Here is a 17,415-nt window from a genome sequence, read left to right as displayed (position 1 = left end):
AAGGACTTTCAAGCCAGTCATGAACAGGTTTTCAACCACGCCACGGTACAGACCATGTAATTGACAGTAACTGTGGCAATCTTCCTGTCTTCCTTCCTCAGGGCCCGACTGGTTTCCCTGGATCTCCAGGCAGGGTTGGACCACCAGGACCAAATGTAAGTATCATGAAGCCGATGTAGGTCGTGTTGCTTGAATCTGGCTTTCAGAATGAACTCCTGGCAATTGTTAAAATATGCCAGTGGGTAATGAAACCCACAACAATAGATATATAATACAACACAGTTTCAAAATGGACTATCTCATGAAAGGGTCCCATTGGAGAACCCGGACCCCTTGGTTCCCCTGGGAAGGAGGGTCCTCCTGGCCTTCGTGGAGAGAATGGTTCCCCTGGAAGACAAGGAGAAAGAGGCCCTCCAGGAGCAGCTGGAGGCCCAGGAGACAAGGGAGACTCTGGAGAGGATGGACCCACGGTAAAGAACGACGTTTGGCTTTACAACAACAAAGAATCTGAATTAGTTCCTGAGTTCCAAGGGATTCACATTAACAAGCCTGTGGAGTTGAATTGGATGTGTGCGTGATGACTACAACTTTAAACGCCAGACGTATTGGATATGTATTGAAATAATAGAAATATATTTAACAAAATTGTATTAAAAAAATAATTTAAAAAAAAGATTTTATTTTTGCTTGAAACTCCCACTTTGTTCCCACAGGGTCCTGACGGACCCCCAGGTCCCGCCGGAACAACTGGACAGAGAGGCATTGTGGGTCTTCCTGGTCAGAGGGGAGAACGTGGGATGGTTGGACTTCCAGGACCAGCGGTACGTGTGGAATTAAACACCTTGTTCTGAATCCTTTGAAAGTCTCAGAAGTGCATGTTACCCATTGTCCCCGATGGTCCCGCCATCTCCGTGGTGCTTGTAGGGTCCTCCAGGGAAACAGGGGTCTACTGGAGCTACCGGAGACAAAGGCCCCCCGGGTCCAGTCGGCTCTCCTGGTGCTAACGGACCTCGTGGCGATCCTGGTCCCGATGTAAGTTGCCCTCAACACAAACTCTTAACAGGTCACTTTAGGTCCTCTTGTTGCTAGCAGTAATCCAATAAAAATTATACAGTGATAATTCACAGTACATTGTTTTCATTCAGGGTCCCGCTGGATCTGATGGGCCGACAGGGAAAGATGGAGTCATTGGTCTAAGGGTAGGAGCCAAACTGTTTCCACTGGCAGTACAGTGTACAGCACGTCTCAATGATTACTGTGCAAGACCAACTTTTATCATATGTGGACGCTTCTGATTGTGGTGACTCCCACAGGGCGATCGAGGGGACCCAGGTCCAGAAGGACTGCTCGGGACCACAGGACAACCCGGTACCCCAGGTCCAGTCGGTGCGACCGGTGGCCCTGGGAAAAGAGGAGACGCTGTACGTTGGATCTAAAATTCCCTCTGAACTAAAATGCCCTCTGAACTAAAATGTTACTGTCAATACATTGAGCCTGTGTTGGAGAGAGAAGAGGGTTTAGATATCAAGGTTTAGATATTCCTTCTATAGACTACATCATCATCTCATGTGAATGTCCTGTTTGAACACAGGGATCCAGAGGACCAAACGGCCCACCTGGATCGGCGGGAAAGCGAGGTTTAACGGTAAGAGCACGTCATCGTCATTACAGGAAAAGAAAAAACGCTGTCATCAGTTTGACTTGAATAATTAAACCGCCAATTGGTACGAAAACGCCAAAATGATTTTCCTGTAAACAGTTAAATACATAATGATTCCCCAACACATGACCACGAACAGAAATCAGCGCTCTTGTTTTTCTTTTAATGGACGTCCCCATAAAACGTGATGTCCTCACAGGGACCCCAAGGACCAAGAGGTGACAAGGGAGACCTGGGAGACCATGGGGAGAGAGGACAGAAGGGACACCGAGGCTTCACCGGTCTACAGGGTCTTCCTGGATCCCCCGTATGTTAAACCCACACCTACCCATCATCAAGTAGAACTTATAAGAAACCCGGTACAGTTGAAAACTGTCTCAGTATCATGTTTTCACTCCTTTCGTATTAGGGTACACCAGGAGAGCAAGGAGCGGCAGGAATCGTCGGACCGAATGGCCAGAGAGTACGTATGGTGTCGACATGGTTTCCCGTGTTGGTCTGTCTTGTCCGTCGTGTTTCCTTGTTTTTAATATAATACGTCATGTTAGGGACCTTCCGGACCTGTCGGGCCGCCAGGAAAAGAAGGCTACATCGGCCAGCCTGGACCAATGGGGCAGCCTGGAACACGTGGATTAAGTGGCGAAATTGGACCTGAGGCACGTTGGCACCCTTATAATCACAATCACCTTCAATTGCTAAGTAAATGTACACATACTCAGCGATTTCACAAAACCCACATACAGTCGCCATGCAGTCATGGACACTGAGCAGTGAGTACATTATATATAATATGGATTTACCGTTGACTTGCGCATACACAGTTTCAGCCAAGTAAATTGAGAATCTCGATGCAGAGAGATGAGCAGAGTTTAGAGAATATTATAGAGCAGCTCTTTAGTTGGCATTTTGGAGATAATCTGATGTGGTAAGCAAGGTCTTTAAACCCTGTGAGGCTAAAATACCAGGTGAGAAACAGGTGACAGATTTGTTTTGGTCATTATTGACCAGTCTAACTCGCCTGCCCTCTGCCAACAAATACATAATTAGCCGCGATTTTCTAAAAACATGTCATTTACAGTGTCTCATTAAACCAACATATACAATGACTGATTTCCTAGGGACCCCCAGGAGAGCCCGGCCCGACTGGCCCCCCTGGACCCCCTGGCCCCCCCACAGCTGCCATGGACGACCTGTTTGTCGACATTCAGGACTACGACTCCGGCCCTCCTCCTCCTCCTGAATTCAGTGAGGACGAGGCTCTGCCCAATAGCAATGCCACCCAGCCCCTTGACCCAGGCGTGCAAGCCACTCTGAAGGCTCTCAGCAGCCAGATCGACAGCATGAAAAGCCCAGATGGCAGCAGGAAGCACCCAGCCAGGACGTGCCAGGATCTGAAGCAGTGCTACCCGCTGAAGAAGACTGGTGAGTCTTTTTTCCCGTGAGGCCGGAAGTGCTACACATCAGAACATATCGTTTTGGTCTGCCTTGTGTTTATTATATCGTTAGTGAAATTATTTCCCAAAGACAATTGTACATGGAACACTGGATGGTTTGTGTTTGAAATGGTTTTAAAAATGTTAAATGTCTCCAAAGTAAACAAGCCAAAAGAGCAGGGCAGGTGGGACTCGATGCATGTGTAAATATTTGCGAATGCAGACCTTTCCGAATGCGACAAAAGAGGTACCTCTGTTTCCTTTGCTTGCTCCAGGGGAATACTGGGTCGATCCAAACCAAGGAAGCTCAGAGGATGCTATCAAAGTAAATTGTAATATGGAGACGGGAGAGACCTGCATCTCGGCCAATCCCGCCAGCATACCACGCAAAGTATGGTGGAGCACCTCAAGGAACAAGCCTGTGTGGTTTGGAGCCGATATCAACAGAGGAAAACAAGTAAGAACACGGACGATCACTGTTATATTTGTGTTTTAGCACGCCTAGTGTTGTTTCTCAGTATGCCTAGTGTTGTGTTTTAGCACACCTAGGGTTGGAATTATTAGCAAAACTACTCCAGGAACCGGAGATCCTAAATGTTCCTGCTTAGGTTTTAGGTAGAATTATTTGTATTTTTTTTATTCTGCTCGCATGCATTGCATCCATTCAAAAATCCAACCACAGTTATGAGATACCAGTCTTCCATACAGTAGTTGGATATAGATGTGGACAAATTACTCCTTTGTAAAGCAAGAGTGACCACTGGTGGTCATTTTATGAATCTGGCTGCAGACTCATGGGACTGTCAGATATTTGCTACATCCGTTCCAACAAGAGTACAATAACTGCTGACGAACATATCACAATTCCACCGACAAGCTGGAGTTTTCCTTCACATTTTGCGTTTTTCTTGCAGTTCACCTACGGTAACAAAGATCAGCCCGCCAACTCTGTCACCGTCCAGATGACGTTCATCCGTCTGCTCTCCAAGGAGGCTTCCCAAACCGTCACCTACCACTGCAAGAACACAGTGGGCTACAAGGATGAGGCGACGGGCAACCTGAAGAAAGCCGTCATTCTCAAGGGCTCCAATGACCTGGAGCTCAAGGCGGAAGGAAACAGCCGGTTCCGATACACAGTGACAGAGGACAGTTGTGCAGTGAGTACACGGTTCTCCACTGATCGTACACAGGTCCTGAGGTGTTTGAATCCAGATCCATGCTGGAATCTTGCCAGAGATCTTGACAGGACCATTCTGCTTTTCCTCCTTACAGAAATCCAATGGCAAGTGGGGCAAGACGGTGTTTGAGTACCGGACACAGAAAACTGCCAGACTTCCCATCATGGATATGGCCCCTGTGGACATTGGGGGGTCAGACCAGGAGTTTGGTATCGATATCGGGCCAGTATGCTTCCTATAAATTCCAACAGTGACAACAGCAACAACAGGGAGGTACTGAAGAGAATCCTGAGACTCTCGGACTGACAGCTGAGGAGATCAGCCTTGTGTACATATAAGTACTGCGGATAACAATCGCCCTGTGGCATGATATTTATTGTGTCCTTCCAGCCATTCCCGTCAAAGCTGATACGTTGTGCCCAGTGAACACTAGATGAATGTTTGGGTGAAATAAAGAGCAACATTTAGGAAGGTTGAGTGCATTATACCTAAGAGTATGTTGTCTTTTATCTGTGTTTATATGTAGAATACTATGGTACCAAAACCCCAGTACATTGACACAATATTTGTTTGTTTTGGAACAAAGATTATTATTTTTTAAAAGCTGCCAAAAGACGTTAACATGAATACTTTAGAAAAAATGTGTAGTCATTAACTGCTGTTTGTGGAAATACAATTTGGTTACACTTTTAATTAAGTTGCCCTAAGTACTATGTAAATAGGTCAGAATTATCAAAATGGCGGCTTTCAAAGTGTTATAACCAAACTTTAGTTAGAGTGGAACAAAAATTATGTATAATAACCTGCAGTAACACACTTTGATTAACATTAAGTGAATGTGTAATTATGCATTCCTTGTTCCAATTGCATAGACTTATTCTCCAACTAATGTTTGCATAGTAATTACAGCAACTTTATAGTTTTACCCACTATTCTACAAAAATATAGCAGTTTATTCCAACATTATTAGATTGCCTAATGTTTTTCATCATGCTAAATGTCTTTTTACAAACTGTTTTCCATGTAAAATGTAAATTGAATGGTGCTATTGAGGAAATGAATCCAGCGAAATGCTTTAACAAGTACACATTGTTTTTTCTTTCGGAACTGAGTGAGCTTGATACAACTGATTTCTGTATCCAAGTTACCCTGACTCAGTTCAATCAAAATTAAAGATCCAACCAGACGGTCAATTCCTCAGTTTTAGCTACCTCGTTTCCACAAACATGGATGCCATTGGATGGCATGCAACCCGATCCACAGGTTTGGTGCTATCTGTTTGTAATCATGTGCTTCTCTGCCAGCAGTGGTACAAGGCAGGGGGTACCAATAAAGATGGAGAGTTGGAATGGCGTGTCTTGTGAACGGTGTGGTGTTTGTCTTTTAAGATAACTGCTTTTGTCTTTAATAAGTCATGGTCAATATAACACTTTGTGTTTTATTTGCAGTTCATGATCATTTTAAAGCTATTAGTTTTTTTTGTTTTTTAGCTCTGGATCATTTTAACACTACTACTGTGTTGTTTTTAATCTGCATGTCGGTAAGCTTTTAAAGTCACTTTCTCTTAGTTATCCTTTATAAACACAGCTTGAGACATTGAACAAGATTACCTTAAAAAAAAAGATTTGCTTCATGTATTTTTGCTATGCAACAAATTAAAAAATATGCTTGTCTATCCCCAAAGCTCTTTTTTGTCATATTAATTAGTGACCATTCTAATTTTTACAAAAAGCTGAACATTTCTGCATCTACTAAACAATGTTTCCATGAAGTAATTGTTGACATAGTCATAGTTGACAGGGTTGAAATGTAGTTTTGTTTATGCAAATGTATTATGTCAATTGTGTTGTTGCTTAATGTTTCATTAGTTAATGTTCATTAGTTTTCTTAATCAATACACAGATTGCTTTGTTTTTAGGGGAACTTTCCATAGATAGTATTTATTACATTTTTCTTAACTGTAAATATTCTGGTGGTTGTGCTGTAGGTCAGATCTCAGAGCTAGATCAATAAGATAGTCCAGTCAATCCTGGATCCAGGTCAGTTTTCTCCACTGTAATAAATTATGGAATTATTTTGTTCTGCCTGTTTTCATTTCAAAGTGTCTTTGATTATGCATTTTAACCCTCTTGCTTCTTCTGTACAGCGCTGTGAAATCAAGCGTGCGTAACTACCTTATACATCAGCAACATGATTACGTCCTGTGGCTGAGGGAACACCAACTGGGAAAACATTTCCTAAAGTGTATGGCCTGGGTATGGCCATTAAAACTCTAGAGGGTTCACGACTCAAAAGGGGTTTTCATTCTATTGAGTGAATATAAACATCGACTGAGAAGCTAAACAAACAATCCCCATTGACTTGTTTTCTCTTGATGTCCATCGACTGTCCATCCTCAGTGGAGAAGCATTGTTCCAACCCCCCAGTACAACTACCAACACGGTACTACTGTGGAAACTTGCCATTCAAGGAATAACCAAGCGGCCAGCCGAGGTAATCCACAGAGGGATGGGGCGGGATAAAACGCAAAAACTCGGAAATGTAAAGGCCAAGCAATTGACGCAGAGACCATCAATTACATCAAATTAGTGTTTTGAGGCAATACATTGTCATTATAATGATTTTACTATAAAAGTAAAACAAGCTAATATTTTGGGTTCTGATAGGGTACCACTGACTCATGGAACATTCCGAAGTTATAACCCTATAACTTACATTATTTTCCCTTTTTAAGCTGCTATTTTCTTATACCTGTGAGGTAATGTGTAATTACACTAAAAACAACTTAGTTATATAAAAATGTCTCAAGCAGGTCACTCGGTAGAGCACAGAGCTTACAATACAAGGGTTGTGGGGCCAGCACCAAAAACTATGAAGTATGCAGTGGGTTCTTCACCGTGGATACAATTTAATTGTGAATGTATAATGTTGCCAAAAATTACTTTGGTAATAGCCTTTGGAAAAGTGTGACAATAACCGAAATGTGGTTAACAGAATCACTCGGCACCATAGGGATTTTAAAAACATGGCAGTTCCAAACCTTGCATGAATGATATCATTTCGATAACGAATGGAGTAAAACTTTCTTTAATAACTGTAACAGCAAAGTCATATTGCATACAAACTTAAAGTACAAGTGGATATAGACAGAGGTTTTCAAAAGTGCTTTCTGGTGCAAGAAAATACTGACATATTTCATAAGAAAGTAAAATAAATTGCAATACACACCGATATGGTAAATGCTTATAAAACCAATAAAACTAATGTCAGGTCACAATGACAAGAAATATATCAATTACAGTCAACTAAAGATACATGAAAAAAAAAGTTGATGTAAAGGCAAGCTTACAGCTTGATGAGTGTTAATACAAGAGATGCTACCATTTAGGTGTCTTGTAAATTGATGCTAAAGTAACGTCTGACAAACACGAACGTGGTAACAATGTTACTGTATTCTACACATAAGACGTACCAAAATGTTGCCACGTAATGTGCCCTTGAACATACTATTAACAGCCTTCATCGCATGTACAAGCAAGGGCTCTCAAAACAATTCCTTCCCATTTGAGTTGTTACAAAAATAGTGCTTTCTATTCGAGATGTGAATATACCTTTATATAATAGTCTAAAACCCAAGTTCATATGCAAATACATATAAACCTCAAGACAACAACAACATTGACATCTTGACTGCGGACCCAATTTGGCACTTTTATTACAAATGAGTTGAGAGACGTGTCCTTCTTGGCATCAGCAGCGACCGTCTAGGGGGTCCAGAGAAAAGACGGCCCCCTCCAACGTTAGTCCCATATTGAACCCCTCCTGTAAAACAAGCGCCAGATTTTATCCCATGTCAATGAGGGAGGAAAGACATGAAATGCGGCACGGCAGTTGGTATAATCACTAGTATAGTTTATCTACTGCACGCAAGAGGGAAATGCAGAACACCTAGAAGAGTCTCAGGTGTTTTTTTATTTATTCTTGCATGGTCGGAAATAGCATGAATCCTTGTAATAACTAAGGGATATGAAATATACAATGCTGAGTTCTTCTCAGCGGTAGTATTAGAAATTAGAGCTCAGGGGGGCTTTGGTTGAAAAACAAACAAACTTCATATATGAACCATAAAGCGTCTGTCCTATGGATGTAGACAATAATAACTGCAGGTCTTTAAAAATAATCCGACCTCACATGATCCCATCATTTTCCAGACAAAAAGTAATACAAACATGATGAACCTGATTGACAAGCGAAAACCCATTTTCTGTTAATAAATTATAGATAAAGATGACAGCCAAGTGCACCCAACACAGTATTAGATCAGATTATATTTATTAATATCCTCTTCTTTTGTTGTTGACGTAAAAGATAAAATCAAATAGTCTGACTGAGAAAAGAAATGTTTCTGTAACCAGATGTTTTTTTTTTTTAACTCAAATTAATCTTCGTGAAGTTAAAACCAGGTTAATGTTATTTTTGAAATACAATGCAAAGGCAAATGTAACTCCATTCAAATTATGTCTAGAGCAACATGGAAGTTTGTGAAAAGACCTGCTGGGTATGCTTGGTCAGGTTCTGTACAGAGTACTCAAACTGAACACATGCAAAATAATTCACCATGACACAGTCCAAGTCACCATCACCATACATGAACTCTTATGGGTCAAAGTGAAGGTACCAACCATCTCTGACGCTGCAGCAGTAGGGGAAAAGAAAAGATGATAAGATATTGTTAACACACACAGACTTAACGACAGCAAGGACAAGAAAGAAGGAGAACAGGTCACGTGGAGGTCCGCTTGCCTCCAATACTGAACAACCATTGGAGAAGAAAGTCAGACGGGAGGGAACTCTGGCTTTCCACATCCAATGGGTTATGGGAAGGAGACTGGGATGGGAGGAATAGCAGTTGAGAAACGGCCTTAGTAACCTGCTAGCACATTATTGCCTCCTACTGGAACTACTAGAGAATACCATCAACGGCCAAACTGCGCAACATGATGCATCAAAGGAGCACAATGCCCACAGACAGAGGGGTTATGCAGACGGTTATGTACAGATGGATGCCATGCAGGTCTACAAAGTTTAATTCCAATTAAATAAATAATTTACTCTGCCAACCCAGTGTTGATTCCCATTTGTTTTTTAAGACGTGAGCACTGAAATACTACTTGTAATTACAGATAAGCTATGCTCCAACAATGATAACAGCCATGTAGTATCTATTCACACGGCTCAAAAAAGAAATGTGTGCAAGGCCAACATGCCTCTCCAATAAAGGAGAAACACATGATTCTTGCATCCATAATGCAAACATGAACAGGTGTTGTTTTGAAATAATGGTGTGACATCAATGATTGTTTTGCATCTGTTATCAATGAGTGACAGAGGATAATTGGTAAGTTTTCAGAAACAAATAACTAAGTACAAAATATATAATAATGATAATCCATTAAATACCATACCGTGTACAAAATAATTTATCTCATAGAGATAACTTGTATGAGATGCAAATGTGGATTGGATTGAATATAGAAAACATTTATTAAAAATCCATTTTGATTAAGTGCATTTTGGGCAATACTATTTAAATGACTGTTTTGCTGCTGACTGACGGCGATATACATTTTAATGTCATTAAAGAAACAATTACAATGTTAGGCAAAGAAAATCAGCATATGGCCACTTTTACCCAATTTTACCCATAAAGTCGATTAGGAACACATTTTTATTTACAGCGATGACCTTAGGGGAATGTAACTGGAGGAAGAGCTATTACAATTGACTTGCTCAAAAAGGACAGACCTTTCAAAAAGGACAGACCTTTCAAAAAGGACAGACCTTTCAAAAAGGACACACATTTCAAAAAGGACACACACTTCAAAAAGGACACACATTTCAAAAAGGACACACATTTCAAAAAGGACACACATTTCACTTTGGCAGTCGTGAGATTGGAACTAGGCACTTTCCAGACACTAGTCAGATGCCCTAACCACCAGGCCACCTAGCCACCAAAATGACAATCACAGTCAGGAAACAAACAAATGAATCAATCAAGAGCCAAAACTGAACCATAACGAACAAAGATAAGGGTTAAATAATTTCCGGTTTATTGACATTTTAAAATATAAACAAAAATAAGATGGTCGGGAGCGCCTCACCTTACCGGGGGGACGGACCTACTCTGAAACCGAAATAATGCTAGGGTTCACCGCTGCTCTTATGGGCCCACTAAACAGGCCTTATGTTCATTTACAGACATACGGTCACCTGCATCTCATCCAGCTTGGACTGGATATCCGGGGAGAAGTCGGCTTGGCCACAGGTGAATGGATCAAAAGGTTCCGCACCAAACAGGTCTTTACCTGTGAGAAAGACAGAACACAGTATGAGATGCAGAAAAAGTAGGAGTGACTATATGGACACACAGTACATTGGAAACCCTCATTTATTGAGTTCATAAACACTTTTGAGGAGAGTTATTTGCCTTCTGTCTATAGGACCAAACCTGTGGATCGGGTTACATCCAATCAATGGCATTCATGTCAAGTACAACCCCATTTAAAAAAAAAAGCTGTCACACTGTGTAAGATGTAAAGAAAAACAGAATGAAATGGGGAATGCAGATGTTGTCAGGAGTGCATACAGGCACATGGGGGCCATTATAAGTTGCCATGATGAAATTTGGAACAGCCTGTGATTTCAATTGTTTACTTAGATTTTCGATGGGAGTTTGAATCCAGTCCTTTACTCAGCGCCCCGACTTTTTTGGAAACGGGTTTGTAGAACTGACTGAATTTTAGCAATGTAATGCAATATGTTAATGTACACCCCCGAAGAATAACATTACTTCTTATTTATATTTTTACATTTTCCTAACAAATGAGCACACATGTTTATATTCACCTTTCAAACTTTCAAAGAATGTTTGAACCAATGTAGAGCATTTGTGTTCAGATGGTTGGGACTTAGGACCCAAACTGAACCAGATGGTGAATTTTCTTTGGTTGACAAAATGTTATCTGGAATTATTTATTATTATTATTATTAATATAGAATTTTTACAAGGGAACAACATTATCACTAATTCCATTTTGCTCATATTGTTAATTATTTATGTTGGCATGCTCACTTTAGGTCCCAAACATCTGCTGTGTTAGAAACACTATTCAGCAGATGTGTATAGACAACAAAATATTGTTGTATATATTTACACATACAAAACTAAGTTCTCTGATGATTACGTAAATGTATTATAAGTACTGAACACTGTACACTTTTTTAACTAAGAGATCTACAATCCATTCAAAACCTCCCGCCAGTAGAAAAGTAAAGCATTTGATGAATTATATGTACCATGCATGTAACTGCATCAATCTGTTCTGCCAACAATGTCTTTGTCATGGAATTACTTTGATAAAATATAACCTAATTTCAAAATCTATTCTAAGGTTGGTTTTGTAGTGTCTTTAGGCGCTCTTTCGAAGCACAAAGATGACCACCTGTCAGTTCCACTTTAAATCACAAATGCAATCGCACAACCACCCTTCTACCGTAACGGTAACCAGAGCAGGGTACGTACTCATGTCTGAAGGAGATGTGGTAGAGTGTAGAGGGGGTGTGCCGTTGCTTGCTGGTATTGGCACCAGGGGTGTCACAGTAGAGAAAGGAACCATGTCAAAAACATCTGTGGACATCTGGGGTTTTAAGGAGATGCTGCCAGCCTGTGAGTGTAAAGGTTATTAGATCATTCCATTGACTCCCTTATGCCATGGGCAATATTGTGACCTAGATGTCAATATGAAAATGCATTTGAAGTCAGATTGCCGTTCCAACATAAAGATCGATGCAATGAAGTAATTCAGATTAGTCTTTACATCTCTTCAAATATTTATAAGTGCATTTTGCACATCTTCCTTGTCTACTCAAGAACAGACAAAACAAGCATTCGTAATCAGAAAAGAAGGAGACGGTACACGAGGCCGCGGGATGCTGCGTCCATTTGTGGGCTTTGGAAGGAGAGCGGGTTTAGCCGGAGGAGGGGTTAGTAGCCCTGCAGAGAGGTTGGACTCTGGCGAGCTCATAGGGGTGAGTGTAACCGAGGAGATCTCGAGACATGAGAAAGACGTCAGATTGTGACACCAGAAGAGCGAGGAGGGCCTGGAGAGCATGTAGGCCTCGTTAGTAGAGTTTATGTGCAGCAGCTGTGAAAAGATTGCACGCAAACGATTTAGAAGAAGGCTACAACTCGCTAGTTAGTTCACACACAGCATGACAGACATCTTACTGGGGGCCTTATGGGTTACTTAGGGGAAGACTAGACCCTGGCTGGGATGTCCATGCAGTTCTTACTGGTGGTACAGGAGCAATCATCAATTGCTCCTCAAGATCCGAAAGCTGCTTCTTTAGCTCCGAATTTTCAGTTTCCAGTTCTTGAATCTGCAATAAACAAAAACATATATATATATTACAAAACTCTTCCTATATTTGAATAAAGAAATAATGTGCTTTTGTGAATATCATTGATGTATGTAGGTGGAGCTCCCTTATGTCCAATCCCTATCCCACATGAGGGAGTAATTCCATAGCACTTGTTCAACCAGTCTTACTCTTTTCTGTAAGGTTCCTATCTGTTTCCGGGTTTCAACGTCTTTGCCACCGGACTCGAGGAACTTCTTGTAGGCTAAGTCGAATGCTTGGCCAATAGTGAGTGTTATCTCCTCAGCCTAGAAGACAATAGCATCCTCTGTGAATTTTCTACAAAACACTGCATTTTACACCTCCTTTGAACTGGATAGGCAAGATGTGTGTTTACTTGGATAGAGTTTAAAAAATCCAGTAACTTTCGCAACATTCTTCTGTTACTCCAGACAATTTCAGCTGCCTGTCCATTTACTTCACGGGAAACTTCAACCGGGATTTTAAAAACAAAGGGAATTTTGAGAAAGTTACCACCATTATGCCACCCTAAATCAGGATCAACACAATTCTCAATGTTTGTTTTCCTTACACATTTCTCACTGTCAAACACGTAGCAGAGGTGTTTGTTTGACTCAGAGTCTTTGCAGATGAAGGTAAATATCCTTTTATCGGTCTTGTCATCGGCACAGAAGGATATCCTATGCAACTGGCAGTTGTACTGAACATCCTGAAAACAAAACAAACATTTCATTTTATTACAACAGCACCTTGGTAACAACTCCAATTACTGCTTCTATATTGTGTATAAAATCAAGTATTGTTTACTTCAAAGACATGCCGTGATCAGTAGACTCACTTTTGTCTTGGGATCCAAGATCTTTACGCCATAAATGGAGATTTGCAATTCCACTTTCGGGGTCTTCTGTCCTTCTGATTTCTTGATATGCCTTTGAAACTGGAGGGGTAAATACAAATATAAAATTGTCACTTATCCAAGCTACAGAATAATGAAATGGTAATCAAACTTAACCTAACACATTCTGTAGCTTTCAGTCAGCCCATTGTTAAACCAGAAAAGGAACCAGGCAAGCCTAGTTCAGCCAGCCCGCTGTTGAAAGTAAAGAACGTAGTTGCCCACCCCAGATTCGACAGCATTTCAACATTAGATCATCTTGTCACGCATTGACATCACGCCAAGTTTGAATCTTTCGCTAGAAACCATTAAGCATTGTGTTAAACTTATGTTTCTTATTAAGTTCACCTCCACCACAAATAGCATATATTACCTGTATGGCTTTTGCCACTGGCTGTTTTAAGAGCTTATTAGCCATTCGTGAATGACATTGATACAATAACTATCAATATAGGCGACGATAACTGACTTTGGCATCAAGTGAAAAGACGAGAGAATCGTGTAGCCAGCAAAGCTTTTGTCCATGCTGAACAAATTCTAATGCATAATTCGAAAATCCACCAGAAATAGTCACATTATAACAGTAAAATACAATTGTGTAGCCATCGTTTTTCTTTGTCTATGGTGAACAAATCCTAATGCATAATTAATTTTGACTGTAACAGGAGTCGAACGCGGGATTTGTTGCTCAGTAGTCCGCTTCTCTAACCACTACGCTATTTAACAAAGGGTTGTCAGTCAGGCATTCAGTCACTCATCATTCACTCATTCACTCACAAGAGACATTGGCTTGTCTAGGCTGGCTCTGCTTATGCGGTCTGGCAAAAAAAGTAATATGCATGTTAACATAAAAATTATTTAAACGGGTAAGGGCCAGACTGATTGAAATATTGTGTCCAAAGTAAATTAGAAAAATGGCACTGACAAAGGATTTTGAATAAATATCTTTTGAAGATTCAACTACTGTGACCCAATAACTAACCACCCTTATAGAAAAGTGTTGAAAACTTAAAGTAACAAAATGAGTGGAAGGGGATGAAATCAAGGTTCCCCATGAAGGGCTTCCAACTGAAATTTTGGCAGAAGAAAAGAGCAGAGAAACCAAATGCAATGAAAAGAAAAAAGGGGTACAATGGTAGCAAAGCTGGCTGAACCTCCATAGTTCGAAAGATTTACGAAATGTAGGTACGCTACAAGTAGCTGTGTTATTTTGATGACTAGGAATAGTAATTGCCTGGGGGTAAAATCTTATTTTCGTACCAGCTCATACGGAAATGTAATATATAGCAATATATGTATGTAATTTATATGTCTTATATGAGCATATATGTTGTAAACATATTTGGTTTGATCAACACATGTACATACATGTGAAAATATACATGTGAAAACGGCCAATTCACATACATGTGAATTGGCCGTTTTCATATAAGTCAGATTTAAATATGTAATAACATATATGATCATGCATTTTAAAATATAAGTATGGCCATATATTAGATTTCCGTATGGGAGGAGACCCTTAAAACCATAAAATAACTTGGACGCTAGCTTTGGTTTGAGTATAAACAGTACGGATACATTCCGATGCCAGTAAACAACTAATTAAATGTAGACAGCGGGCTGACCTAAATGTCTAGGTTGGTGCTAGTGGATGTAGGGGCTAACCCTGCAGTGTATATTTCTGTCCAATGAGGTTCAGGTCTGGGGACACTGTTTATACTCACAAACCTCATTAGACGGAAAAAGTTCTGCAATACAACCTAAACTCAAGTTGCCAAGGAAACAAATTACATAACTAACTTACCTTTAGCTTTCTAACTGCATCTTTAACAATCTCTGTGCCCTTCGGTTGATCCACCTCTGTGTTCCCAAGAAACTAGAATATAAAGGGAATATAAAAGCTTGACTTTAGGCATACAGCTATACCAAATAGAGCACCATGAGACAGCTAATGTATCAATGAACACCACGCCATGTGTCTTGTAGCATGTCAGACAGACAAAAAGGCTTTGGAGTATGTGATGTTTTTTCCCTCCCGGAAAGAGTTGCACTACTGCTGCTATCCGACAGATGGTGCAAAGGACCTTTAGCCTGAAGCTCCATCTGTCCATGGAAACAGTTGCACCGTCAATATGGCTTCCTCTGGTGAGGTTATGAGAGCATGGACACCCACCCACCAACCCCGCCACTGCATCCTATGCCATGGCAACAGGCCACCGTTTCAACATGACATAGTTACAGGGAGTTTTCTTCATACGTTTATTTTTAAATAAGAAAATGAACTATATCACAATAGTTTAAATATACAAGTTGTACAGAGAAGCGGAGCAGCCCCCCCTGTATGAAGAGTGTGTGACACTGCACCCACTTCCTTCATGATTTATTTCCAATATGGAACACATCAGGGGTTCGCGATGGGCCAACAATGGCAGAAATACGCCACTTCACACTCATCTCAATGGAGCGCAAAGACGGATGGGCCTGAAACTGAGGGGTGTCAGCATTCCGCGCCCGCCTTGACAAATGCTGTCCGCACTCAAGGACACACACGGTGTAAAGCGCTGACAGTTTCCGCAGGTGGATTTGGCAAATGACAGATGCGCTTACATGAGGCGGAGTGGGTCTTGTTTCTGACCAGTGCATTCTGTCCTGCTGGACAGTGGAGGCGGTTCCACACTCTGAGCTCAGCCTGGGCAATCCATCACCTTGTGAAGTTCATTGGCGCCGGTGCAGGTTTCCTATCCACTGCCTTTGGGCACGTCTTCGTTTGGTGATGTTCCCGTCTTCAGCTGCAGCAGATGTGGCAGCCCGGACATTTTTACTTTAGCCTCCTTTTCGCTTTACTTCAATAAGACATCTCTGGAGCTCCTGGATGCACACTGACAGGCGGTCGGCTTCAAACCTCTTGAAAGATGAGACACTTTCTTTCCTGGAGTTTCCCTTTAAGGTGTGTGCAGCATAACAAAAGACACAGGACACTAAACAAATCTGTTGATTTGTAACAGTCGGTTATTCCTTTCAGAATCTACTGAAGTGTTTCTTAGGCTGTCAGGACGTGTTTTTGCCAGGCTGCATGTCTGTATTCCTGCTCTTTGACTGGAGAGTGAAGCAGAAACATTCGTCTGGGGGAAACTAAACAGCTTTAAATTGAACCAGTTTTATTTTTTAACAAAGCCATTGTAAAAACTGAAAACAATCTATTCCCATGTAAACATGACTTTTTCATGTTTTTCAGCTCTGTGTATGTATGTATGTATGCATGTATGCATGTATGTATGTATGTATGTATGTATGTATGTATGTATGTATGTATGTATGTATGTATGTATGTATGTATGTGTGCGTGTGCGCGTATGTATGTATGTATGTACGTATGCATGTGTAGTTGATTTGTATGAATAACATTTTGGAAATTCTGAGCCCGTCACAATGAGGCATCCAATGACTACAAAACATTTCTAAAACAATAAAAGAAATGCCGGAAATATGCTTTGTTACCCAACTGGCTTGATGCTGACGCTGAGTACCAATCCGCACTGGCGTAAATGTACGAGTATCAATCCCCACGGATGTAAATGTATGCAGAAACTATACAGGAATGTGATCTCAAGTGCCTGAAAAAAGTTCTTAAAATGCGTACCTTGGCATTGTAGGGAATGTAATGCTTTGCCAGGGCTTCTGGCGTATGCATCCAGGATTTATCTGAAAAGAGAAAGCACACATCACTTAAAAAAGGGACACATGTGCTTAACGTTTCTAAGCAATTCATCTTTTAAAACAGGTACGAATTAAGGTTCTTTATTT

At 40.9% G+C, this 17,415-nt stretch overlaps 2 protein-coding genes across 11 annotated transcripts in view; one reads left to right on the top strand and one right to left on the bottom strand.

Moving 5' to 3' along the window:
* col5a2a (collagen, type V, alpha 2a) overlaps nt 1-5,954 on the top strand; it is a 43,985-nt gene extending 38,031 nt beyond the window's left edge. For both annotated transcript variants that reach the window (XM_010884407.5, XM_020041398.2), the window contains exons 40-53: nt 102-155; nt 309-470; nt 714-821; nt 925-1,032; nt 1,146-1,199; nt 1,314-1,421; nt 1,592-1,645; nt 1,860-1,967; nt 2,070-2,123; nt 2,209-2,316; nt 2,779-3,082; nt 3,369-3,550; nt 4,008-4,250; nt 4,366-5,954. In XM_010884407.5, the coding sequence (XP_010882709.1) occupies nt 102-155; nt 309-470; nt 714-821; nt 925-1,032; nt 1,146-1,199; nt 1,314-1,421; nt 1,592-1,645; nt 1,860-1,967; nt 2,070-2,123; nt 2,209-2,316; nt 2,779-3,082; nt 3,369-3,550; nt 4,008-4,250; nt 4,366-4,512 (1,794 nt within the window). In that variant the 3' untranslated portion in view covers nt 4,513-5,954. The remainder of the gene's footprint in view (nt 1-101; nt 156-308; nt 471-713; nt 822-924; nt 1,033-1,145; nt 1,200-1,313; nt 1,422-1,591; nt 1,646-1,859; nt 1,968-2,069; nt 2,124-2,208; nt 2,317-2,778; nt 3,083-3,368; nt 3,551-4,007; nt 4,251-4,365) is intronic.
* Nucleotides 5,955-7,342: 1,388 nt separating this feature from the next.
* Nucleotides 7,343-17,415, bottom strand: part of gulp1a (GULP PTB domain containing engulfment adaptor 1a) — a 95,610-nt gene continuing 85,537 nt past the window's right edge. For 7 of the 9 annotated variants that reach the window (XM_010884408.2, XM_010884413.3, XM_010884415.2 and 4 more), the window contains 10 exons: nt 17,252-17,313; nt 15,416-15,487; nt 13,552-13,650; nt 13,285-13,422; nt 12,884-13,000; nt 12,627-12,713; nt 12,251-12,478; nt 11,857-11,998; nt 10,545-10,639; nt 7,343-8,093 (listed from right to left, as the gene is read on the bottom strand). In XM_010884408.2, the coding sequence (XP_010882710.1) occupies nt 8,022-8,093; nt 10,545-10,639; nt 11,857-11,998; nt 12,251-12,478; nt 12,627-12,713; nt 12,884-13,000; nt 13,285-13,422; nt 13,552-13,650; nt 15,416-15,487; nt 17,252-17,313 (1,112 nt within the window). In that variant the 3' untranslated portion in view covers nt 7,343-8,021. Of the gene's footprint in view, nt 8,094-8,953; nt 8,965-10,544; nt 10,640-11,856; nt 11,999-12,250; nt 12,479-12,626; nt 12,714-12,883; nt 13,001-13,284; nt 13,423-13,551; nt 13,651-15,415; nt 15,488-17,251; nt 17,314-17,415 lie in introns of all 9 variants that reach the window. The other 2 variants (XM_034289179.1, XM_010884416.3) reach the window with 2 other exon arrangements.

The sequence above is a fragment of the Esox lucius genome, chromosome 20 (assembly GCF_011004845.1).
Source record: "Esox lucius isolate fEsoLuc1 chromosome 20, fEsoLuc1.pri, whole genome shotgun sequence".
Lineage (NCBI taxonomy): Eukaryota > Metazoa > Chordata > Actinopteri > Esociformes > Esocidae > Esox > Esox lucius.
Note: the sequence above shows the minus strand (reverse complement) of the source record. Positions and strands in the feature narration are given on the sequence as shown.